This window comes from Myotis lucifugus, unplaced genomic scaffold, assembly GCF_000147115.1.
Source record: "Myotis lucifugus unplaced genomic scaffold, Myoluc2.0 scaffold_319, whole genome shotgun sequence".
Taxonomy (NCBI): Eukaryota; Metazoa; Chordata; class Mammalia; order Chiroptera; family Vespertilionidae; genus Myotis; species Myotis lucifugus.
In genome coordinates this window covers 1029853-1054901 of record NW_005871367.1, presented here as the reverse complement: position 1 = coordinate 1054901, position 25049 = coordinate 1029853, and the positions used below count along the sequence as shown (strand labels likewise).

The 25049-nt window shown below is 49.6% G+C and overlaps 1 protein-coding gene across 3 annotated transcripts; it reads left to right on the top strand.

Annotated features, from left to right (window-relative positions):
* Positions 1–49: 49 nt before the first annotated feature.
* On the top strand, positions 50–15251 carry ZNF445 (zinc finger protein 445). Of its 3 annotated transcripts, none has more exons than XM_006100614.3 (7): positions 50–137; positions 7047–7604; positions 9933–10101; positions 10477–10553; positions 11053–11179; positions 11685–11795; positions 12520–15251. In XM_006100614.3, exons 2-7 carry the CDS (start codon positions 7176–7178, stop codon positions 14664–14666), a joined length of 3060 nt encoding a protein of 1019 aa, XP_006100676.1. In that variant the 5' UTR covers positions 50–137; positions 7047–7175; the 3' UTR covers positions 14667–15251. The 3 variants fall into 3 exon arrangements, with proteins under 3 accessions (XP_006100676.1, XP_023619921.1, XP_023619920.1); XM_023764152.1 differs by lacking the exon at positions 50–137 and adding an exon at positions 3032–3131; XM_023764153.1 differs by lacking the exons at positions 9933–10101; positions 10477–10553.
* Positions 15252–25049: the final 9798 nt, after the last annotated feature.

Below are 25049 nucleotides of genomic sequence, written 5' to 3'. Positions count from 1 at the left end.
AGGGCGGGTCTGGGAACCGCTTCGCCGCCCGGGGCCCCCCGCCCGGAGGAGTCCATTTGGAGGAACGGTTTCCGCGCTTTCTCTCCTCTCCTAATCGTGCAAACAAAGCTGCTCATTGCCGACGGCTAGGGACGCGGGTGAGTGACAGGAAAGTAAAAGGAACTGCAATCTGGCGATGTTTTCGTCGGGAGGCTTCCTGATATTGAAAATTGTATGCATTGTTATGCAAACTCATAAACATATATTACGAAATGGGATCCTACTATTGCTTTTAAAATCTTACTGCGATCAAACAATGCCATGATGAAATATACATAGCATTTACCAAATGATACATAAACATTTACTGTTTTCACCATTTCAAAATGTATAATCGGTGCCATTAAGTACATTCATACTGTTGCTTATTGGAAAACTGTATCTTCCATTGGGGTAATGCAGTTCATATACTGTTAATTTTGGGGCTAGCATTATGGTACCACTAAAACATGTTTCCAAGTAGAATTAAAAGAAAACATTTTGTTTGCTATTTTTTCCCCATAGTACACAGTGCCCGAGGCTGTAAATAGAAACATTTTGTTTGTTAGAATTGTCTAGAGAATGAACGAGTTGTATGTAAAATGCAGTTTGTTAAGCAGGAGGTGCATCTCTAACCTAAGGCCGGGGGTTCTGTCCTCTGACCTGCATAGGCCTAGGAAGTCAAGGTGTCCTTCTCAGTTAAAAAGGGTGGCCAGGAAAGAGCATCCGGTTTCAAACTGCTTGTGGTTCAAAAGTGAAGACTCATTCCTATTAGTCTGTTGCTTTGCAAGGAGTGTTTTTAGCTGTTTTTTGATTAAGGGTTTCAGGGAATTTCCATCTGTTAATACACACAAGTACATCCATGAGGGACTGACCACCAGGCTGCTCTCTCACATGTTATGTTAAAGCTGAAGATAGCAGACAAATTTTGGTTTAAAAAGTAATCCTTGCCTCTGCCAGGTGGCGGGCTGGGTTGGTTGGAGCGTCGTCTGGTGCACCAAACTGGTTGTGGGTTCTATTCCGGGTCAGGGCACAATCCTGGGTTGGGGGTTCTGTCCCCAGTCAGGGGGCTGGTATAGGAGGCAGTTGATTGATGTTTCTCTCATGTCATGTCTCTCTCTCTTTTCCACTCCCTCTCTTCCTTCCTCTCTAGAGTGAATAATCATATCCTTGGGTGAGGATTTTTTTAAAAAAGTAATCCTTCCTGTAAGCTGAAAAGATGGGAATGTTTTGGAGATAAACTTCTATATGTGCTTAAAAGGGAACTGGCAAAAGCGTAAGAAATACGAACTGTTCCACCTTTAAGTTTTCTGTGGCTCCTATAAGCATTCTGTGATGTCAGAGAGTTGCTTGAGAGTAAAAATGCATAAAGCATAGTAAACATAACTTACCATATTTTGCAGTCTCCAGTATTTTTATATCAGAAACAATCTAAAGGAGCGTCCTCTTTTTTTATTATACAAAATAGCACCTGTCACTGTCTGAGATAGCAGGTGTTTTATTAGTTTCATTGTCTGCCTTCCCATAAGGTCCTCAGGGCAGTGCTTTTGGTCTGCTGTATTCACTGCTGTGACCTTAGTGCTTAATACATAGTAGTTGCTCATTAAATATTTGTTAAAGAATGAATCCCTGTTGGAGATAAGAAATCACTGTGTTTTATGTCCCTGGATTGCTAAATTAATCCTAAATATCTAAGATAGAAGTAAATCAGAAGAAAATGGTAACAACTCAGACATCTTCAATGTAAAACCTTTTAATTTTGAGTAATTGTAGACTTACAGAGGGTTACAAAACTGTACAGAGTTTCCTTATTCTCTTTACCCAGGTGGCTTTAAGCTAATATCTTGCATAACCATAGTACAGTCATCAAACTTAAGAAATTTACAGTGGACAATCTGATTAATGAAACTGATGACTTTAATCAGAGTTCATGAGGTTCTGACTATTAACCCTTTGTGCTCCAGGATTTAATCTGGAATCCCTCATTTATTTAGTAACCATGTCTCCTTATTTATTTATTTATTTATTTATTTATTTATTTATTAATTTGTGACAGTTTCTCAGTCTTTCCTTGCTTTTTATGATGTTGACACTTTTGAAGTTGTGTTTTTAGAATGACCATCAATATGGTCTTGTTACATGTTTTCTCCTGTTTTGAGAATGATACTGATGTGTCGTGTTGTGGACCAACATTCGCGAGAGTAAGACCACCAACTCCAATTAGGTCTTAAGCAGCAAGTGAGGATTTATTGAAAGCTGGCCAGCGACTGCCGTAGGCGTTTTCTCCTACGACAGCCCCGAACCTGGTTCTAGGCTAGTCCTTTATCCACAGAAACTACAAAACGGTTGGCTAAACACACACAAAGTTACCTGGGGCACATTAATCAACACTGCCCCGTTACCAAGGTATTTATTAATCAACTTGCCCCGTTTCCTAGACTATTATAAACTTGCCCCGTTTCCCAGACTACCCTCGACCATAGTTGGTTCCATTTCCCCAGTACAAGAGGGGCTTAACTGTAACATTGTTACTGGTGATATTAATCTGATCCTTCTACATTTCTTAACTGAAATTTTGTGTGAGGAAGGTTTGTGCCGTCACCCCCTTTTGTTTATTTGTTCAATTAGTTATATCAGTGTGTGATGTCGGAAGTGGAACTTCTTTGGCTTGTAATGCAGTGCTGCTGCTGTTCATTTTGTTGCTTAAGCTATTCCCGCGTTGGCCATTGAGAGCTCTCTCGGTTGCGTGTCTCCCTTGAGGTGCCCCCTCCTTTTCTGTGTCTTTGCCTGACTTTCTGGCATCACAATTAGCATCTTGTATCTTCTCTCCTCTGGCCTGGAATCAACCACTTTTCCAAGGACCCAGGTTCTGTTTATTAGAGAACGAACGGTATTTAGATGCCATTAGGTTTGAGGTTATTTCTTCTTTAATCCTCGCCCGAAGATATGCTTTCATTTATTTTTTTATTTTTTCTTTCTTTCTTTTCTTTTTTTTTTTTTTTTAGAGAGAGAGATCCATTGGTTGCCTCCCACACGCACCCCAGTCTGGAATCGAGCCATGCTCCAACAGAGCCACTTGGCCAGGGGGAGCTCATTTCTTAATTGAGATATTTGTAAGTATATTTTAACATTTTAAATACGTTCCGGGAGGGAAAGCTTTCTTTAGTGGCGATTATTGAGAAACTTGTTTGCTTATTGTCCGTGTATAGCATAAACCTATGTACTCTCATATGGGTAAGAAAAATTTGAGCGTGAGAGACTACTTAATCAGGATTTTTAAAGGAAAACAAACAAAATTACATTGCATCTGAGTTGAAGAAACAAAATGACAGAAAGAAGGAAATGTCCCTGAAAAATGGCGAGACGATGGCTTGGGATTTCCCTTGTACTTTTCAAAGCCATTTCTGTTCATTGTGGGAATGGGGTGGGTTAGGGTGTAACTCTTGCTGAGAAGGGCCTGACCCAGCTCAGGTTGCTTCCTAGGCCCTGGGGGCTCACATCTGTGGTAGAATTTTAACAAGTTGATGAATGAAGCTTTTCTGCTGTCCTCAAAGGCTAGTTGGGACATGAGTCATCCTGTGGCATTAGGATACCTGAATTTCACTGCGCTGGTTCAGTTCACTGGCCCCCGTAGCTTCCTGTGCTCTGGGTCTTTCATTCAGAGTTTGAAAGGCCCATTCCTGGGCCTTTTATCTTTAGCTTTATCCAAGCTCATAGACCTGGAATCCTTTGCCATATTATCAGGCAGCCACCCCCCTCACTTTCCTGTTTGTCAGTTTTCTCAACAGCTACTTACAAATACTTCAGTATCTCTTTGGACAGTTCTGCACAGCTCCTTTAGAATATGCCAGCTTGGAGGCTTAGTTTTGGTGCTAATTTCACTGTGGGTCTCAATTCCCTGGGTTAGGTCATTACCATGGATATTTCCTTCTGGTTGCATTGCTTCAAAATATTTGTCTGGCCTCAAGTTCATTGTCTTTAGCCTCACTGCCAGGTTTCTCTTCACCCTCAGCCTCACTCTTGTGTTTTCATTCTTGAGTTTTCTTGCTCTCTCCAGTCTGTTCTGCTAGTTTGGCTGGGAAAGCCACTCTCCTCCCCCTTTCTCTGACCTCCAGCTTCCTCTGAGCGATGTTTCAGCTTCCTGACTATGCTGCGGGAGCCCAGCAAGGCTGGAGCCTGCCCCTCTGGCTCCTGAGGCGCCCTTCCCTCCCTGCCTTCCTTTGCTATGGTGTCTTCAGGTCTCCTTTTCTAGGTCTTCAGTTAATTTATTTCTCTTGTTTTCTCCAAATACTTATTACCCTGTCCCATCCCTCTTTTTCCAAAGCAAGGCTTCATTTTTTCTCTGCTGAAACTTTAGCAGCCTCCTCAGCACGCATGACCCTTAATGTCGTTCTTTACCTGAATTCCTGCCCTGGAGCAGGGCTGGAATTTCTCCTAGTAGCTGGATGATGGCATTCTTTCTGGATAAGTGTTCTTCCTGTCTCAGTTACAGTAAGTTCTTGTGGGTCTAGCAGTGTTACAGCAGAAATTGGGTCAGAGGGAAGAGACAAACTGCACGCACTCGGAGGATCAGAAAAGTCCGTTGTATTCCGCATCGGTGCTGGCCCAGCAGTCACCTCCAGAGGCTGAGCACAACATCGTGGCCCACAGTTCTTTTCAAGGTGCATAAATTTGTGCACTGGGCCCCTAGTCTTCTATAATAATAAAAGGGTAATATGCTAATTAGACCAGACATCCTTCCTGACGAAGCCAGGGCCAGAGGGAAGCCAGCCTAGGTCCCAGGTGCCTGCGGGCGGCTGGGGGAAGGAAGCATCCTGAGTCCAGAGTGCCTGCAGGCGGCCGGAGGAGATAAGCGGTCTAGGTCCTGGGTGCCTGCCGGCAGCTGGAGGAGGGAAGCCTGGGTCCCAGGTGCTGGAGGGACCCGGGCTGCCGGAGGGAAGCTGATGCCGGCAGCTGGGGGAAGGAAGGCCTACTCGTGCACGAATTTTTGTGCATCGGGCCTCTAGTTGTTTTATAATGAATGTAGGGGAGGAAGGCTTTGTTTTAGTATCATGGGTGAAAGTAGTGGTTTCTTTCTCTCTTCCTTTCTGTTAGGGAAAAAATGGCGGGGGGGGGGGGGGACAACAGTAATTTTCATAATTCACAGAAGTTAGCCCGGAAGAGAAGGCTGCGTCCTCGCCACTGGCTGCTGTGGGTAGTGGTCTCTTTAAATTTGCTAACGGTGGTAAGGGATGGAGGGTGCCACGGTTTCAGGGGCGACGACCATCACCTGAGACTTGGTGCACTTTGCTCCTGGTGCCAAGGCCTGCTGTCCATCTCACACTTTGTAGATTTTTGTTTTAACTCTTTTCTTTTTTTCTTAAAAAATGTCATTTGTATTGAGGTAGCATTGGTTTATAACACTGTGTTTCAGGTGTGCAGCATTATAAAATGACATCTGTATGTAGTACATCATGCTCACCACCGGAATCTAGTTTCTGTCTGTCACCAAGGATTGACCGGTCTTACTTGTTCCCCCCCCCCCCCCCCGCTCCCCTCCCCCTCTCCTCTGGTAACCACCAATCTGTTATCTGTCTGAGTTTGTTTGTTCTTTTGCTTGTTGGGTTTGGGGGCAGCATGTTCCTTTTTTTCTTCTCTGCCTCACTTCCCAGTATTTGTCTTACATTGTTCTCTTTGTTCAGCCAGCCTTGTCTGATTTGGTTGCTGACTGAGTGGCTAAAACAGAGCTAAGGTCACCGGGATTTTTCCTCTTTTTCCAATCGCCTGAGCACAGCCACTGTTTGCACACAAGTTCCCTTCAAGAACGCGCTGCCCCTTCTCCTCGGGGCCTTCTCTTCAGTCCGGGGAGGCATTACTTGGTGGCTTTGTTTTTTAAGCAGAATTATCATTGATTATCATTATTGATCACTACTCATTGTAAGAGTAGTGCCTAACAACGCAGGAGACAGACAAACAGGAGGGGAGAGCCCTCTCGTTCTGCCCGCCTGAGGAGAGGATGGCTGAGGACTCTGGTGCTGAGGCTGAGGAACTTGTGCATATGCAGACTGCTTTAGTTTTGTTCCTCTCACGACTAAATGAGTTCATAACTATAATTCATAAAAGTTTGGATTTTGTCAAATCCTTTTTCTGTGCCTATTGACATCATGTGATACTTGTTTTTTATTCTACTGATATATTAAATTACTTTAATTACTTTAATCTTGCATTCCTAAGATAAAGTCATAGGGTATAATTTTTCTTAGATGTGGCTGGATTCAATATGCTAGTATTTTGTTGAGAATTTTTGCGTTTATATTCATAAAAGAGATTGATCTCTTTGGTTTTGGTATCAGGTAACACTGGCCTCGTAGAATGAATTGGGAAATGTTTTCTCCTGTTCTATTTTTTGAAGAGTTTGTGAAGAATTGGTATTATTTTTCTTTATATATTTGGTGGACGTCAGCAATGATGCCTTCTGGGCCTCGGCTTCTCTGTGTGGGTAATTTTTGACTACCAGTTCAGTCTCTTCACTTCTTACAGATCTAGTCAAAATTGGTGTTTCTTCTCGAGTCAATTTTATCAGTTTGTGTTTTATAATAGTTTGTCAATTTCATCTAAAATATTTGTTTGCAAAAATATATTTTAAAATCTTTTTATTTTGGTAAAGTCAGTAATATGTTTCCTCTTTCACTTCTGATTTATGTAATTTGAGTCTTCTCTTTTTCTTTGTCAGGCTAGCTTACGATTTATCAATTTTGTTCTTTTTCCAGTGTCTTAAGGTGGAAAGTTAGGCTATTGAGTTGAGATCTTTCTTAATGTGAGTATATCTGATAAGGCCTTGTACCTATTTACTGTATTCTGGGATATTTTCTCAGTTTACCCCAAGTATGACCATCTAGCCGTGCTGATACTTGCAGGCCCCACTGCGCAGATGCTCACATGCCCTCTTCTCATACATCCAAGATGATCTGAACTAACAGGATCAAGCTCCACCATCCTTCTCACATGCCTCCTGGACACTAATATTGGTTATTTCATTCTCTCGCCAGTGACGTCTGATGTCCCAGCAAATGGCATTGTCTACTACGGTGCTGAAGAGATACTCCCAACGTCCCAGCGGCGGCACGGCTAACATCGGCTTGGTTTGCACTCTGCTGTGGACACCCTAAGCAGGAGTGATGCCTCCAGGCAGGTGGTATACTGTCCATCCAGCGCAGGCCCGGGCTTCAAGGGAGCGAGAACGCCTTCAGCTGGTGAAGAAGGAAGAAGAGGATGAAGGCTACCCTGCAGTGCAGGCTCCTAGGCCCCAGACACTCAACCTTCCTGGCCAGGAGCTGTTCCGCCAGCTCTTCAGACAGCTTCGCTACCACGAGTCTTCTGGGCCCCTTGAGACTCTGAGCCGGCTCCGGGAGCTCTGCCGCTGGTGGCTGAGGCCCGACGTTCTCTCCAAGGCCCAGATCCTGGAGCTGCTGGTGCTGGAGCAGTTCCTGAGCATCCTGCCCAGTGAGCTCCGCACCTGGGTGCAGCTGCACCACCCTGAGAGTGGCGGGAAGGCTGCGGCCCTGCTGGAAGAGCTACAGAGGGACTTCAATGGGACACCATGGACGGTGAGTTGAGCAAGTGTGCAGCGCCCAGTGAACTCTGCCTGCCAGTGAGCCAGCTTGTTTGGGGGTAGGGTTGGCCTCGGAACCTTCAGCCCTGAGGAATGCAGGGGAAGTCTTCCCTTGTCAGTCCCGTGGCGCGTGAGCAGCTGAGAACTATACCCTAAGCCAAGGACCTTATAGCAGGCAGCCCTTCCCGCCTTCCCAAAGACGATCAGCTGCAGGAAGAGTATCCATAAAACAGGAACATATTTTTGGACACAGTGACTTAGGGTATGCAGAGTCCATCTCCACCTATTGTCTAATTGGTCTTGATGCTGACCTGTTACGTGGGGGTGATGTCTCTTGCTTGTAAGGAGAGGAGTAGAGTCTGGACTCGTGGCCTCTGAGGACATGTTAAGACCAGAAGAGCAGCCTGCATGTGCCATAAGCCTTTGAGGGTTGGTTCTGTGCAGGGAGGAGGCATCCCAACCTCAGTGTTCTTGCCCACATTGTTGTTCCTTTCAGAGCCTCAGTTTATTGAAAAGAAAATGCAAAACTGATCTAACAGTGAGAAGTTGCTCGGTATGTATTTGCCTATCATGTGCTTGGCCCTGGCCTTGGTGCTGGACGTGGGGCTGCCAGTCCCAGGGCCGGTGCTAGAGCCGCAGGTCAGTTCAAGTGCACTCTGCCTCTCAGCGCTTCCTCCGTCTTTGGATGCTTTTAAGATAGCATTTATCATTTTTGTAGGCTTCTTTAAAATTGTTATTTCTATAAAAATATGTATTTCTATAAAAACATGTTATTTCTAAAAAATATGATTCATGCATAAATAAAAGTTACTTTCAAGATTTCTGACACATATTTGACATACTTCTCCCCCAAATTTAAAATAAAGTTAAACCAGTCAAATAACACATCTGAACATAGTCTAACAGCCGTAAGTGGTAATACAGCAACGCAAGGGGTGACTATTACAAAAGAAAACCTCTTTGCTCAATATTGGGTCCTATTTTTAAAAAATCTAAAAGAGCAGTTATTCTTTTTACTAAAACAATGAGATCAAAAAGATCTAAAAAGTGATTTATTAGAGCAAATAAGGTACACAGCAGGTATAAAATTGTGGCTTGGTTGTATGCAACTCATTTAGGTCTAGATGTGAGGTTTTGCAACCCATGAAAACATTGCCAAATGAGCAGAGAGGGCCTACTTGGTCAAAAGCAGTTAGAAATTAGAAAACATAAAACAGATGGGGAGAAAGCCTCCCAGATTCTGAAAAATAACAGAAATGCTCAAGATGCATATGAAGTTACAGTGTCTGGGGTTCATCCAGATGACCAAAATGTGAGAAACCTAAGGGGAGGGGTAAGGGGCGGGGGGTGGGGCCTGCAAAAGTTCATCCTCCAGCTCGTTTGGCTGTGCTTCCGTAGTCTTCCTGTTTCTTTATCCTCCCTTTGTGGGGTTTTGGAGGACTAGGAGACAAATTACTGTGATGAGTTGATCATCTTTAGTCTGTAGATCAGTATCAGATGTTTAATGGCCTCAGCTCACGTTCCGTCCGTGTCAGTGTAGAGAATATGTTGGCCCCAGGGCCCGCAAACTTGAGGTTCACTGGCTGTAGTTTTCTGTTCTCATTTTTACACCAGGCACAGCCTTGCTCAGACACCAGAGCTACTTGAAGGCCAAGGCAAAGGCTGCCTCATTCTACTCGGGTGGGCACTGTCATTGTTTGCACCGGAGACTTTTTCTTCTGCGGTGCCATGGCTGCCCCTCACAATTAGCTTTGCCTCTCTGTCATTGCTACTGCTTCCTCAGGTTTACAGGCTGGGAGTCCTGCCCCTTTGGGGTCCCTTTGCATATAAGCGCCTAGAGCAGTGCCCTATACTTGGTAGACATTATGCATCTGCATCTCTCCTGCGAGTCATTATCAGTTCAACTCACAGGGATACATGTCTTTCGTTTCTAAGTTCCAGGCCAGGGGTGGGGCTGAGGGCTAGTGGGGAGGCTGTCCTGCGGCACCTGCGGCCTGACCACAGAGCTGTTACTGACTTGCCAGCTACTTCCTTTTCCCTTTTTTATATCTTTATTGTTGAGAGTATTACAGATACCCCCTCCCCCTCAATGTCCCCCAACCAGCAACTTTCTGGCTCCACCTGTCACCCCGGCCCACACTAGAGCCCAGGGAGGCTGAGGGGTGAGGGGTCCTCCCTGGGCTTTCTCCTCCTTTCCCCTCTGCCTGTAGGTGGTAAAGGGCCCAGCTCACCTTCCTCTGGGCTCTGAGATTGGCCGAGTGGCTTCCTCTCCGAGTTGCTTTCTAATCCCCGTGGGGATCCTCTCCCGTTTTCTTCTTGCCAGGACCCAGCCCCTGCCCAGAGCCAAGATGTACAATGGATGGGTACAGGAGCCCTGCGAGCCGCACAGAAATGGCCCTCTGCTTCACCTCCCAGGAGCGGCTCTGCTCTGGGGGACCACCTGGAGCCTCCCTATGAAATAGGAGTGCGTGACTTCCTGGCTGGGCAATCCGGTACTCACTGCCTGGCACTAAGACCCCACCTCGCCTGAAGCCACACTTCCCACATTTCCTGTAGCGTCATCTTTTCACCACCTGCCCTCTCACGACAGTCCCTTTCTATCCTGGCCCTTAGCTGTGTCTTTTCTTTTTTCTTCTTTGTGTTATTGCTGTTGTTTTGTTTGTTTCTTATTCGTTAGTTCTGTGTCTTTTCTACCTCATCTGTGACCCATGTTAGCCTGGCTCCTCCTCCCGTTGTATGCCCTGCCCTCACTTCCATTCCCTGGCCTCCAGCAGACACTGGGGAAACGTGAAATGGGTTACAACAGTCCACGCCTGCTTGCGGGGGGAAGGGCGGGCTGCCCGGTCTCATGGCTCTTTCTTCTTCAGATCCTCCTGCTGCCCAGGTGCCTGCCCTTCCCCAGGAAGAGGGCTGCCCTGGAGATGGGGTGACAGCCCAGCCTCAGGTGAGCCACAGGACCGGCTGTCCTTCGTGACGTTCCAGTGTTGCTGCCTGACAGAGTAGCTACAGCTCCCCCTCGTCCTGCCTCTGTCCAGTGACCGCGCATCCAGAGACCCGCAGACCAGACTCTCCCCCCAGAGCCCAGGGCTCTTCTGCTGGGTGATGGTCTTCTCTTTCACCCTGACCAGTCCATCCTGTTCTCACTCAGAGCAGCCCGTTCCCCTGCCTCTCCCTGACAGCCAGGGTCTGTGGACTGGCTCTAAGGCAGTGGTTCTCAACCTTCTGGCCCTTTAAATACAGTTCCTCATGTGGTGACCCAACCATAAAATTATTTTCGTTGCTACTTCATAACTGTAATGTTGCTACTGTTATGAATCGTACTGTAAATATCTGATATGCAGGATGGTCTTAGGCGACCGCTGTGAAAGGGTTGTTCGACCGCCAAAGGGGTCGCGACCCACAGGTTGAGAACCGCTTCTCTAAGGTATCGTTCTGTTTCTCAGGAGGCTCTGACCTTCAAGGACGTGGAGGTGACCTTCTCCCAGGATGAGTGGGCCTGGCTGAACCCTGCTCAGCGGAACCTCTACAGGGATGTGATGCTGGAGAACTATGGGAGCTTGGCTTCTCTGGGTAAGGCACCGCTGTCCCCATGCTCTGCCCACCTTTACTGCTGCCTTCTTAGTCTTCATTATGGCGCATCCGAAGGGGCCTGACCTGGGTGTACGTCCAGCTCTAACTGCTAACCAAGTCACTGAATCTGTCATCCAGTCTTTCCTCTTGAAAAACAGGATAAGAATGCCTGGTATGCTGGGTTACTGTAAAGACAAAGTCATATGTGTCAAGTTCCTAACCCATTTAGGCATCTGCAATAGGTTAGCTGATTGAATTGCTCTGTGGTTCCCACCTCCAGAGAACCCTGGTGATGCTTTTGGCTGGGATTTCTCTCAGCCTCTCTTGTCTCTGCTCAGGGCTGTTAGAGATGGCTGTCTGGGCCTCCTGCCTTAGCTACCCCCCCCCCCCCCCCCCACCGCCTCTCTGGCCTCTCCCTCCTCCCGCCCACAACACCAGGCGTGCGAGGGTCCTTGAGACTAGTTCTGTGTGACTCAATCCCGTCCCCTCCCCTTCTCCTCTGCAGTGGGGCCACTCGCCAAACCTGCTCTGATCTCTTGGTTGGAGGCAAGGGAGCCATGGGGCCTGAACGTCCAGAGAGCCCAGCCTAAGGCGAAGCCAGGTGCTGCCCCGGCAGGTGAGTCAGAGAACCTACCAGATCCTGCTCCTCCCGCGTCTGTTCTCTTTCTTACCATCTTTCGCACCAGGTCAGTCCTGGGGAACTTACTCCATTGTTTGCTAGAAGGAAAATCCTTAGTACTGTTGCTAAGGGTGCCGGGCCCTGGGCTTCTTCCCTCCAGACTGGCCTATTAGACATTCATTTCTGGCCGTGCCCCTTTCCCAGAAGCCCCTTCAGTATCATGATTGCTCACCGGAGGGTTTCACCGTTCCTTCTTGTTTCCCGTTCATTGATGCTGCACTCCTGTTGAATCCACAGTGCCTGCCCCTTCCTGCTCTGAGGCGCCCTCGTTCCACTCCTGCTCCTCCTCTCTGCTCCGTCCTCCCCTGTGGTAGGCTTGCTCTCCAGACCTTTTAGCCGGCTCTCCTCCGAGCCCCACCCTCGGCCCTGTCTTGTGCTGTGGGTCCTCTCCCCTCTCGCTATTAACACTTGCCTCTCAACCCTTTTCTTTTTTAACTGGATGTGAGTTCCGCACACATCTAGCTCCTGTGCCCATCTTGCTTCTCCTCCCTTCCCTGTCACCTGGGTTGCCCTTCCACTTTGCCTTGCTGTGACTATTTTGTAGACGGATTGGCAGTCAGGCACAAGCCACACCACCCAAGTCTGTGGCACCTTTTTGTCCCTTGGTGCTTTTCCGAGTGTGGGGAAAGAGTGCATTCTCTTGTGTTTTATTTTGTGTCAGGAGGCGAGCTCCAGATTAAATCAAGCAAGCTCATCCTAAACCCCAAACCTTTGGAAGACGCACAGGCCTTAGCTGTGTCATCAGGATGTCGTGTGATGAGCGTTTCTGAGGAAACAGGGCCCAGAGAACCTGTGGAACAGAAGATCCCGTCACAGGAGGGAAGTGGCAATCCCACACACGCGAGTGCTAAGAGAAAAGAGGCCAGTTTCAGTCACCGGACAGGAAAGGAACCGGAAGACTCGGGAGGCGGTAGTAGTGTCAGTCTCAGACACGTATATTTTCGAGTTCCCAGAAGAAAAAGGAAGCATGGCTGCGGCCGACACTTCAGAGGGAGCTCATACCACTATGACTACAAGGAGTACGGGAAAGACCTCAGGCTCATGATCAGCGGGTTTAACCTACATCAGAGAATCTACGCTGGCCTGAAAGCCCCCTCGAAGGACGCGCACGGGAAAGACTTCAGCCTCGGCTCGCATCGCCAGCGCAGTCTTCACGTGGTGGGGACTTTCTATAAGTGCGCCGACTGTGGGAGGAACTTCAGCCGTAGCTCCTACCTCGAGTACCACCAGAGACTCCACACTCAGGAGAAGCCCTTTAAATGCCGCGTGTGTGGGAGAGCCTTCAGGTGGAGCTCCAACCGCGCGCGACACGAGAGAATTCACACTGGGCTGAAGCCTTATAAATGCGATTTATGCGGCAAAGCTTTCCAGCGCCTGTACGCCTACCACCTGCACCAGGAGTCCCACGCCAACCAGCTGTATCTCAAAACGAGGCGGTGTCAGGAAGCGCTCGCCTATGGCCCCCCGTTGGGTCATCATTTGCCAGACCAAAGCGGGGAGAAGCTCTTTGACTGCAGCCAGTGCAGGAAATCCTTCCACTGTAAATCGTACATCCTCCAGCATCAAAGGATCCACACCCAGGAGAAGCCCTTTAAATGTACCCAATGCAGGAAAACCTTTCGGTGGAAGTCCAACTTCTCTCGGCACCAAAGAATGCACCAGGAAGAAAAGTTCTATAACCCAGACAGGGGCAGCGAAGACTGGAGGGAGGCCCCCGGCTGCAGTCAGCCCCAGAGCGAACCCCCCGCGGAGGAAGCTTTCCCGTGCCCGCACTGTGGCCAGACTTTCCCCGGGAGGAAAGCTCTCCTTAACCATCAGAGGACCCACACAGGCCAGGAACCGGACCGCTGCGGCGAACGTGCGAAGGAGTTGACGCACAGGTCGAAATTGATCGTTCGTAGGAAGCAGCATGCCCTCAACAGAAGCCCCGATGACCGGCCCTCCCCCAGCCAGGACGCAGCGCTCCCGGTCCCCCCGAGCAGCCCGGCCCCGGAGAAGCCCTTCACGTGCAGCCAGTGCGGGAAAGGCTTCCAGAACCACTCCTTCCTCCTCATCCACCAGCGGGTTCACACCAGAGAGAAGCCGTATCAGTGCAGGGATTGTGGCAAAGCTTTCCGGTGGAGTTCCAACCTCTCGCGACACCAGAGGAGCCACTTTCTGGGAAAACGGCTGCTCCTGTACCGCGAGAGCGGGGACACTGCAGACGCGCAGCCACCGAGCCTGGAGGACGAGAAGAAAGCCTTCTGGTGCCAAGAATGCGGGAAGAGCTTTACGCGTAAAAGGACCCTCTTAGATCATAAGGGGATCCACAGTGGAGAGAAGCGCTACAAATGTAACCTCTGCGAGAAGTCTTACGATCGAAAGTACCGCCTGGTGAATCACCAGAGAACCCACACGAAGGAGAAGCCTTTCAGATGTCAGTGGTGTGGGAAAGACTTCATCGCAAAGCACACCCTCTGCATCCACCAGAGGAAGCACACCCGCCTGGCGCCGTCGGAAAGCAGCCTGGCGGGCCCGTCTTCCTCTCAGGACAGAGGGGCGGGTTTGCAGGAATTAAAACGGAGCGGGGAGAAGCCCGTGGAGGGCCGTGAGCAGGGCTCCGGGCCCAGCGGCCCTCAGGACTTACCCGTGGCGAAAAAGTGTCACAAGTGTAGCACGTGTGGGAAAGCGTTCAGCAAGACCTCCCAGCTCATCAGCCACAGGAGATTCCACACTCGCGAGAGGCCCTTCAAGTGCAGCAAGTGTGGGAAGACCTTCCGCTGGGCTTCCAACCTGGCTCGGCACATGAAAGGGCACCTTGGTGATTAGCGTGGGGCCTGACGGAGGGAAGAGGCGGTTCCTGGAGGACCTCAGAGGGAGGCGCTGCGGGAAAGTGCTCCCAGAGAGCCCAGCCCTCTTTATTTTGGAAGCTGGTCGCAGAGAATCCCGAGGATTCAAACGCTCAGATGCCCCTCGTTTTACCTGCTGGGGAATGAGATGCTCTTTGGGGACCTTCCGGAGACTCGGGCCCTCAGGAGTTGCTTTTGTGCCATGGCCTGGAGCTCCCCAGCCAGGTCTGCTTCCCTAACTGAAGGGAGATGCGGGCCAGTGCCCTTCTGGGTTGGCGAGGTGGGCCGTGGCTGCTGGGAAGGGGCCCACTGGACCTGAGGTTTTCCTCGGAGTTTGATCTGTCCTGGTCCCTATTCTGTTTGACCTTAAAGCAACAGCAGCTGCAGGAACTCCTCCGAGTCGCCCCATATGCCTCCTGGGGAGCTCTGGCTGCGGCTTCAGCCTTCACAGCTGGCTTGGATCTCTGCTGTGGGTGCCAAGTGGAGGAGAGCAGGTGTCGGGTCCCTCACTGGAGCGTGGAGCGCTCCCATCCCGTCCCCGTCCCCGTCCCCATCCCCGTCCCCACCCCCATCCCCGTCCCCATCCCCAGGTATGCAGCTCCGTCTGTTAAACAGAAATGTGCTGAGCTCCTCCCACGTGCCAGAGACACAGCAGTGACCCGAACAGTGCCGTCTTGGATCTTTACAGATAAACATACGAGATCCATAACGTTTGGGTTGGTGTATGTCTTGTGGGCAACATGCATCGGAGAAGCGTCAGAGGGCGTGCTGGATTGAGAGGGGGGCTGTGGTTTTAAACAGGCTGGTCATGAAGGGCCTCGGCTGAGAAGGTGACATTTGAGCAAAGACCTGAAGGAGTCAGGGAGTGGGCCCTGGCGGTCTCTAGAGCCACACACAGGAGGTGGGCTCCTGTCTGGTGTCTCAGGGAGTGACAGGGGGCCCCTGGGCTGGAGTGGAGTGAGCCAGTGGAAGAGAGGGGGCCAGAGAGGCGGTAGGCAAGCCACGGGGCATCGGGGGCCTCACTGGGCCTGGACGATATAAAAATATATATATATTTATTGATTTGGGAGAGAGAGAGAGAGAGAGAGAGAGAAACATCGATGAGAGAAAAACATCATCGATCGACTGCCTCCTGCATGCCCCCACCTGGGATTGAGCCGCAACCCAGGCATGTGCCTGATGGGACAACGCTCAACCACAGCCACACCTGCCGAGTGCTTTTGGATGACTTTAGTTTAGAAGTGATGTGGTCTGAATGTGAATTACATTTTACGAGAGTTAACCACAGACCCAAGGACTCAGTAAAATGTCGGAGCTGAACGTTTTTTATGTAGTTATTTCTGCTGCCTGTTTCTATGAGTGGACACCCCCCTCCCTACCTGCCCCTGTCAAGTATCTGAATATTCTGAGACCGGCAGCTCTCAGCCGGTGTAAGCAGTTGTGATTGCGGCTCTGACCTCTGCAGGCTGCCGTGTGCTGTCTCCCTTCACCTGCAGTGCCACACCCGTCCATGCTGGCTCAGGCCCTCACTCTTCCAAGCCCAGCTTTCCCTGACCCTCGTCCCTTGAAGCCCTCTCCCCTGCCCCGCCTCTCCTGGTCCCTGTTTCGTGCTGTGTTAGGTGTTGTCTGGATTTGCAGAAGTTACGCCCACCACCACAGCCAGACTGAGGCCGGGGCTGAGTGCTTGCTTATCTGTTGGCCACGCAGAGATTTTGCACAAAGTTGCCTCTGTTGAGGAAGACAGAGCTGAATTTAGTTTAGCTGAGTCATGATTGGAGTCTTTTGAAAGGGTCCTTGAGTGAAACGGTGACTGGAGGCCACCCACACTCCTGTAATGAGGAGCCCGGCTCTGTGGTTCCCAGACATAGGCACCAGTGAACAGTTTCCGACGGCCCCGGCCACAGTACTCATCTCGCACCCGTCTCTGGCCTGGAGGGCACACCCCCTTTTCCAACCCTGCCCCGCCTTCTCTCACTCCCCAAGAACTGAAGTTGGGGCTGAAGAGAGCCAGGTGGGCATCAGCAGGTCTTTCGGTCAGCTGTCCGGTGTCAGCCCAGCCTTGCTGACCGAGACCGTCAGCCCACAGAGTCGTGTACAGAGAAGAAAGCGCAGGAAATGTGAATGAATACGGACCATCTCACACTTACCACGCTGGCAAATTGTTAATGTGGGTGTGTGGGCCCTGGGCACTCACTGCTGTGGGAGCGGAAACTGATGACGGTTGTGCGAAGCGGTTTGCAAAGTCTTGTAAAGTTGTGTGTACTCGGTCACCTAGTAAATCTGCTCCTGGATAAACCACAGAACAACAGCTTGTGACACAGGAGATGCGTGTGAGCCTGCATTGCAATACTGTTCGTTGCAGTTGGCAAGATTGTTGAGATAGCGAGATTGGGAAAAGCCTACATTCCCATCAGCAGAAGAACAGAGAAGTCAGTGGGTTGTTTTGGAACTTTGGGAAGCGAGTGTGAAAGAGCTGGAGTTGCATCTTTCACGGATAAATGACGCTGAGAAACTGTGAAGGTACAGATAAGTACCGTTTCTGTAAAGTTCAACACTGTATCTGTGAGTCTGTTACTTAAATGTCTTTGTGTTTCACTTTTTCTGTAAAATGAAATATTTGTGCCAACCTCACAGGGTGACGGGTTGGGGGTGGTTAATGAAATGATGTAAGTAAAGTGGTTAGAACAGTGGCTGCCGTGTGAGCACTGTTGGCATATAGTAAACCATGTTGTTACTGTTTTGCACTCTATATTTCAGTGGTTCTCAACCTTCTGGCCCTTTAAATACAGTTCCTCATGTTGTGACCCAACCATAAAATTATTTTTGTTGTTACTTCATGACTGTAATGTTGCTACTGTTATGAATCGTCATGTAAATATCTGATATGCAGGATGGTCTTAGGCGACCCCTGTGAAAGGGTCGTTCGACCGCCAAAGGGGTCGCAACCCACAGGTTGAGAACCGCTGATATATTTCCTGTGGATGCAGATTATATGAAACCAGAGTATGAAATCATGTATTGGAACGATGTGTGAAAGTCCTGCTCTGCCCTCCCAGGGCAGGGGTTGCTGATGAAATTGGAGGCTTCACTTGTATTTCCTTTTTAAAATTACTGTCGATGTGGTCAGCATGTGGATTTAGTAGCATAGTGCGGTGGGTGCTTTTTTAACTGTCTGCTTAAAATCCTTAAAAATAAAAAGTTTTTACGCCAGGGCTCTGACATTTTCTGATTCACAGAGATCCTGGCTCTGCTTCACGGGGTGTTAGAATGCATCACTAATCGCTCCAGGTTCCAGGTTCCTCACCTGCAGCATCGGGAGCAACACAGACGGCCCCGAGGAAAGGAGTGGTTAACAGCCCTGCTCCTCGGGGTGGACACCCAGCAACAGCTACAGGGGAGGATGTTCGCCACGCGTGGACACGTGATCCCCAAGACGTGTGGTTTACAGGAAATTATAGGCTCAGTTTCCTTTAGCTCCTCCCTGCCCAGTAATCAGTCAAGTCAGAAGCTGTAGACTCAAGTTCAAGGATGAAATGGGATCTGTGGATGGAGGCGCTTAGTCATTCATCCCACTTTTTAGGTAGGTGAGGAGGAGGAGGGTCACGAACGCTCACACACCAGCCACCACAGCCTTTAAGTTCATGCCAACCCTGCCAAGAGGAGGAAAGGCTTTGCATCGATCAGGTTCTAGTCAGGGGCCAGAAACCATGCCAATTGTGTGTTTTTTTTTTTTTTTTATAAATATATTTTATTGATTTTTTACAGAGAAGAAGGGAGAGGGATAGAGAGTTAGAAACATCGATGAGAGAGAGCAATCAGCTGCCTCCTGCATACCTCCTACTGGGGATGTGCCCGCAACCAAGGTACATGCCCTTGACCGCAATCCAACCTGGGAACCTGGGACCCTTGAGTCTGCAGGCCAACGCTCTATCCACTGAGCCAAACCCACTGAGCCAAACCGGTTAGGGCTGTCTTTTTGTTTTGTTCAGGCCTTTAGCTGATTAGCTGAGGCCCACCCATATTATGGAGAATGATCTGCCCTATCATAGTCCACCAATTTAAATGTTAATCTCATCCAAAAACACCCTCACAGAAAAGCCCAGAATAACGTTTGGTCAAATAGCTGGGCACCCCATGCGTCAGGACACGCAGAGCCAGGGAAAGGCCCTGAGACCGAAAATCTAAAGAGGCAAGGCCCTCCAGAGTAACAACTGGTAAAGGTTTGTTATTAAGGGAAACGGATTTGAAGCATTGCTTGGGCAGTTGCAAGATGAAAGGAGTCCCCACACTGCTCAGTTGGTACTAGAGAACGATATGGAGCAAAAATAAGGGGGCCGGGGGAGGGGGGGGGGCAGCAGGGAATAGTCACATAAACGGATATGTGACTGTTTCCAGGTGCGGGAAACTGCCTTACATGCTTGACCAGGTCAGGACAACAGGAATGTTTTCTAGACGCAGTGCATTCCAGGGGGCGGGGGAGGGGTGCTGGTTAGTGTCAGGCAGACATGATCTCCATCAGGCAGTCTCTGGGGGCGGGGAGGGGGCTGGGATGCAAACAAACCTCTTGATGGCCCAGGTCCAGCAGCTCTCAGTCTCTCCTCTGTACCCTGGTCAGGAAAGTGACACACAAAATAGATCATCCCACCCCTCCAGCACTGCCGCCTCCTTAAATTCCCTGGCGGCCAGGGAACCAGCTGGCAAGGCAGAGGTGTGGATTGGGGGTTCCCACCCCTAGGCATCTGTAGAAGGCTGGATGTGAAACAGATCAGTTAATAAACTGGCACCACTTTCCTGAATCATTTTATTTAAAAAATTCCTAGGATGTTTGACTTAAAACTTTGAGACCAATAATATGTATTCAGGGAATTATGTGTGTTAAATTGTAGACAACTGGTCACAATTTAGAGGTGTAAGTTATGCCAGAAGCAGTTGATTTTACCCATTGACCTAGTAATAAATAGCTGTTGAACGTGACTTTAATTTGCTGCAATGAACTCAGACTTAAAAGCCCCAAGAAGAGTCTGAGAATTATCTAAGACTCCAGTAGCCACTTGGGAAAATATTCTGGCAGTCCTCCAACTGTTAAGCAGAGTTACCATATAAGCCAACAAATCTCATATAAATGTCTGTGGTGCCCTAACTGGTTTGGCTCAGTGGATAGAGGGGTCCCAGGCCTGTGGACTGAGGGGTCCCAGGTTGGATTCCAGTCAAGGGCATGTACCTTGGTTATGGGCACATCCCCAGTAGGGAGTGTGCAGGAGGCAGCTGATCGATGTTTCTCTCTCATCAATGTTTCTAACTTTCTATCCCTCTCCCTATCTCTCTGTAAAAAAATCAATAAAATATATTTAAAAAAATGTCTCGTGGCCCTTTAAAACTTACAGCACATAAATATTGGAAACAATACAAAGAATGGAATTTTGGAAAACCCGGTTCACCCTGGCCACGTTGAGCCGAGGGCATTTCCCACACTCTGGCATCTTACGTGGCTAACCCCCATGTGTGGAGCCGGCACTACTTCCTACAGTGGGCAGAATCCAGGCTGGGATAGGCTGGGAAGCGCTTGACACAATAAAGACCAGGTTGCTAGGAGCCCCCAGTCTTCTAAGGCTCCCCCTCCTCTCTGAAGCTCCCTCCAATGAATCCTCCACTCCAGACCTTTCAGACAGGTGAGCTTCAAACTCCTCATACCTTTCCAGTCCCCCAAGTCCTGGCCATCTGTTGAGCCCCCTGTGCCCTTGATATCAGCCACCCAGTTCTGGGCATCCTGGAAAGAGATGCTGACTTGCCCATGTCCTTGGGGACCAGCAGGGGGTAGTGGGCAGACCCTCTCTGCCTGGGGCAAATTGGAGCTTCTTGTGGGATGCAGGTATCAGGACCTTGAAGACGGGTTGACCTAGTCCCGTGGTCGGCAAACTGCGGCTCGCGAGCCACATGCAGCTCTTTGGCCCCTTGAATGTGGCTCTTCCTAAGCCTTAGGAGTACCCTAATTAAGTTAGTAACAATGTACCTACCTATATAGTTTAAGTTTAAAAAATTTGGCTCTCAAAAGAAATTTCAGTCGTTGTACTGTTGATATTTGGCTCTGTTGACTAATGAGTTTGCCGACCAGTGACCTAGTTGATCGTCTAGATCAGGGGTCCTCAAACTACGGCCCGAGGGCCACATGCAAATACAAATATTGTATTTGTTCCCGTTTTGTTTTTTTACTTCAAAATAAGATATGTGCAGTGTGCATAGGAATTTGTTCATAGTTTTTTTTTTAAACTATAGTCCGGCCCTCCAACGGTCTGAGGGACAGTGAACTGGCCCCCTGTTTAAAAAGTTTGAGGACCCCTGGTCTAGGTAGTGTGCCTTGACATTTCTCAGGGGGGGACAGTCACTGTCTATTCTGAAGAAGGTGAAGTGCCAAGCATGACAGAAAGTAGGACGAGTCCCCCAGACCTGCCATTCGGCCCACACCAAGGTGGGCTTCCCTGAGGTCAGGAAGCGGCAGCTTTGCAGCCCTGTCTGGCACTGGTCCCGGGCAAGTGCACAGGGGCAGGTAAGGGTGAGTTTCCTGTTGCTGCTGTGACTCAGGACCACAGATGTAGCTGCTTGGAACAAGAGCCACTTATCTCCCAGAGTTGTAGGTCCTGAGTCCCTCGAGTGAGGCGTGGGACTCTGCTCAGGGTCGCACACGTCAAACTAGCATTCTGTCTGCCCTGAGCTCTTATCGGAGACTCTGGGGGAAAACCCAGTCCCAGCCAGGCTCATTGGTTTTGTTGACAGAATTTTCCTCCTCACGGCTTGCACTTGGCCTCTGGCATCATCGAGCCAGCAATGGCAGGCGAGGCCTCCTCACTCTTAGAATCCCTCTCACTCCTTGGGCGGAGTCCCTCGGACCCCAGCCAGAGAAAACTCTCTGTTTCCCAGGGCTCAGGTGGTTAGATTGGGGCACCTGGATAATACAGAGTATGTCCCTCGTGTAAGATCTGTGGTTTTAATTATATCTGCAAAGTCCCTTTGTCATGTAATGAAACACTATTACAAGGTTCCAAGGCTTAGGACACGGCCACTTTTGGGGGACCATTCTGCTGACCACACATGATTATGTTTTTGTAAAATTTATGAGTGATATTTTTTTTTGTAAGAAGATCCAGCATTCTCCATTCTCCTCTTAATCTAAGAAAGGTGTTGTTTTTTTTTCCAGCTATAGTTTGTAATCATTGTCACTTCCTTTACAAAATGAGTTTAAGGAGTGGCGACCAGCATTTTCCTAAGGGATATAGCCGAATTGCATTGTATGGAAAATCGCATAGGGAATGTTGCACATAATCATTTAAGTTCCATGAAATTGCTAGTACACACACACACACACACACACATACATCTGAACTAGGTCCAGATGTACAGTATACGTCTTAAGTGTACTTGGTTAAGATTTAAAAAGACATTAAGATCCTAGAATTCGTCTGGAGCCTCCAGTTAGGCGTGTGCCTGGTCCTGGGAAGTTTCTGGAGCCTCTGGGAGGGTCTCCCTGGCAGGCCAAGCACAGGTGGCTCACAGAGCCCAGGGGGAGGCTCCCTGCCCTGGGTTGTGTGGGTGGAGTCCTCCCCACCGTGGACCACTGAAGGCGCACCTGTGTTGTCCCCTCCCCCTGTAGCTATGTCCACGAGTCACTTTGAACAGAGGAAGAAACCTCTCGATACGTTTTTCTGGGTAAACGAGATAACCGGAGAAGTCACCTACCCGCCGCTGAAGGCAGATGTGCCTGCACCTCCTCTGGAGAAGCCCCAGGAGACGCCCGAGTGCCAGCGAGGGAGCGCGCAGGGGGCTCCCCCCGGCGCCCAGGGCCGGGCCAGCTCGCCTGCGTGGAAGGCGGACTCTCCACCCCCTCCTATGGCTTCACTCAGATACCGAGGCTCTAGGTACACCCTCCCATCTACACTGACCCACCAACTGGTAAAGGCTGGAGCCAGGAGCCCCTCGCGGTTCTCAGCGGCTCCTCTCTTACCACCAGGCGGCGCTCCGCCACTATTCCACCCCCTGGGGCCAGCCCCTCCTCCACCAGCCCCTACCTTTCCTTCCTGCCCTTCTGTCCTCTGGGCCTACACCTGCAAGCTGAAGAATGTCCTCACTGGGAATAACCGATTTTCCTTTTGAACTTGAGAGTGTTTGCCTGGCCACGCCCCTTAAGAGCCATCCGTGGCCAGAGCAGCCTGCCACCTACCTACACCCCTGCATGTCCTGGGAGGACCCCTGGTCTCCCCTAGAGGCCGGCACACAGGACTCTGCCAAATTCTTATGCGAATGTGCCAAATGCTTTCAAACTCCATATAAATTGAACTGCAATTTTGACGCACGTTTTCTAGACTTCCTTTATCTCCCAAGCCAATCTGGTGTTTTACTCTCAACTCTTTGGGTTCAATACTTCGATTCTGATGCTGGCGTCACAGCAATATGTTTAGTTCCCAGCTGGAGCCAGAAGGAGGCTTCCTTGGCTGAGATCAGAACAGGCCCAAGCCCAGGCTGTTGTTCCCTGTGCTTCTGACGCCCCTGCAACAGGTCAGAGGTCCCCAGGCCGCCTCCTCGGGTTCGATTCATTTGCTAGAACAGCTCACAGAACTCAGACACCTTTTACTTAGATCTCTGGTTTGTATAGAAGGATGTGACTCCGGCAGGAGCAGCCAGGTGAAGCAAGTGCACAGGGGCAGGTAAGGGGGAAGGGCTCGGGCAACTGTTGGGGTCCAGGGGTTCCCAAAGGTGTGGACAGAGTTGGCGAAGAAGGAATGACAGGGGGACAGCATTCAGTTGATCAGCATAGCGAGGTTCTCCTTCTCTTGTCCTGTTACATCTATATTTATACTATTTGATCCTATAAGCATGCCTCTATAATTACATCATGGTATGTTTTGGGTAACGTTCTACAGTTCCTTGTTTCATTTCCATAGTTCCTTATCTAACCTTTACCAAAAATCCTGTCTATATCTAGTTCTGTTGATTTTAATCTTGTCTAGGTTCATCTCTGTGTTCCATTATAAGGGCTATTCCAAGGTAGCTGCTCTACTGATAAGCTACAAGGAAGTGACTGAAGGAGATTATCCTACCCAGTAAAGGTTATGTCCTCCCAGCCTCGCTGCTTGCCTTCCCTGGGACTGCCCTGTGTTGGTGGGTCTCCAGGGGTATAGGCTTTGATGCTTTCCCCGGTGGGCAGACCCCTGGGGATGTGGGCCCAACAAGTCCCAAACTTATTGCCAACAGTCTTAGTCCAAGTTCTTCATAAGTCCTTTCTTGGGAAGGTGGCCCTGGCTAGAACACATAGTGCTAAGAAGGGGAGCAAATATATTAAGAACAGTATGCCAGGTCCCTTGAAACATAAGCTGTGCAGATGTTTCTTCCCCACAGCGACTGTGTCAAGCAGCAAGGGTGGACCAGCTTCCGGCAGGCAACCGTGTGAGCACTCCACTAGCACCACCCCATTCACCAACCAGAAGCTGTTTTGGGTTCTTGTGGGGGTTCATGAGATCATTGACCATTGGCGACTGTTTCAACCTCCAGCCCTTCTCTTGTTCCCTGAGGTCTGGGATGGGACTGGGTGTTCCAACCCTCTAATCACATGGTTGGGTCCTCTGTCAACCAGCCCCCATTCTTAGGTGGGGGGCGGGTCCCAAAAGTCACCTCACTAACATGACAGAAGATACCTTGTAGGCTCCCATTACCTAGGAAATCCCAAGGATTTTAGGAGGTCTACACGGTACTCTGGGGCCGGGGGGAAGCCCCCAAGGAAGAAAAGGCTTGGAAGGGGGTCCCCTCTCCAGTCCTCATTGGAAAAGGCGTGGCTGTGGCCCTGGATGGCAGTGAAGTTGGCTGGGTTGCCCAGGGCCTGTCTTTCTAGTCACTGGGTAAGCAGGAAGCAACACTCTGGGCCATCAGCCGGATACAGGCAAGCCAGCCGATGGACAAGCAGAGGTGAGGGTGTCAGTGTGAACAGAAGTGTGTGTCGAGGGCATGCGCTCGAGGGCATGCGCTCTGAGCCCACAGCTGGGGCAGGTTTCCACCGAGGCTATCACCCCATGCCCCTGACCAACAGAGCAGCTTGCCTCTAGCGCCCTCTACTGAGAAAGCATACCATCTCGCTCACTCTAGGAATCGGTTCATGGGTCAGAGCCCTCTGAGGGGTGGGGGTGGAGCTCAGGTCTCCCTGGAGCCTCTTTCTGACCTGAGGCTTTGTAGTGAGAGGGTCGGATCCTGTGCAGGTCCTCTTCCTTACACTGGGAGGAAATCAAACAGGCATGCACAGGCCGTCAATTTCTTCTACTTTCCTATTATGTTGAAATAGTTGTAAAACTATTAGTAACTGAATAAAAAGAGAAAACAATGG

Bases quoted from the DNA above. Each gene is read 5' to 3' on its own strand.
- ZNF445 (XM_006100614.3), top strand. From the start codon at position 7,176: ATGCCTCCAGGCAGGTGGTATACTGTCCATCCAGCGCAGGCCCGGGCT. The intron at 10,102-10,476 runs GTACTCACTGCC...TTTCTTCTTCAG, and splicing joins CTTCCTGGCTGGGCAATCCG to ATCCTCCTGCTGCCCAGGTG. The intron at 10,554-11,052 runs GTGAGCCACAGG...TCTGTTTCTCAG, and splicing joins GGGTGACAGCCCAGCCTCAG to GAGGCTCTGACCTTCAAGGA.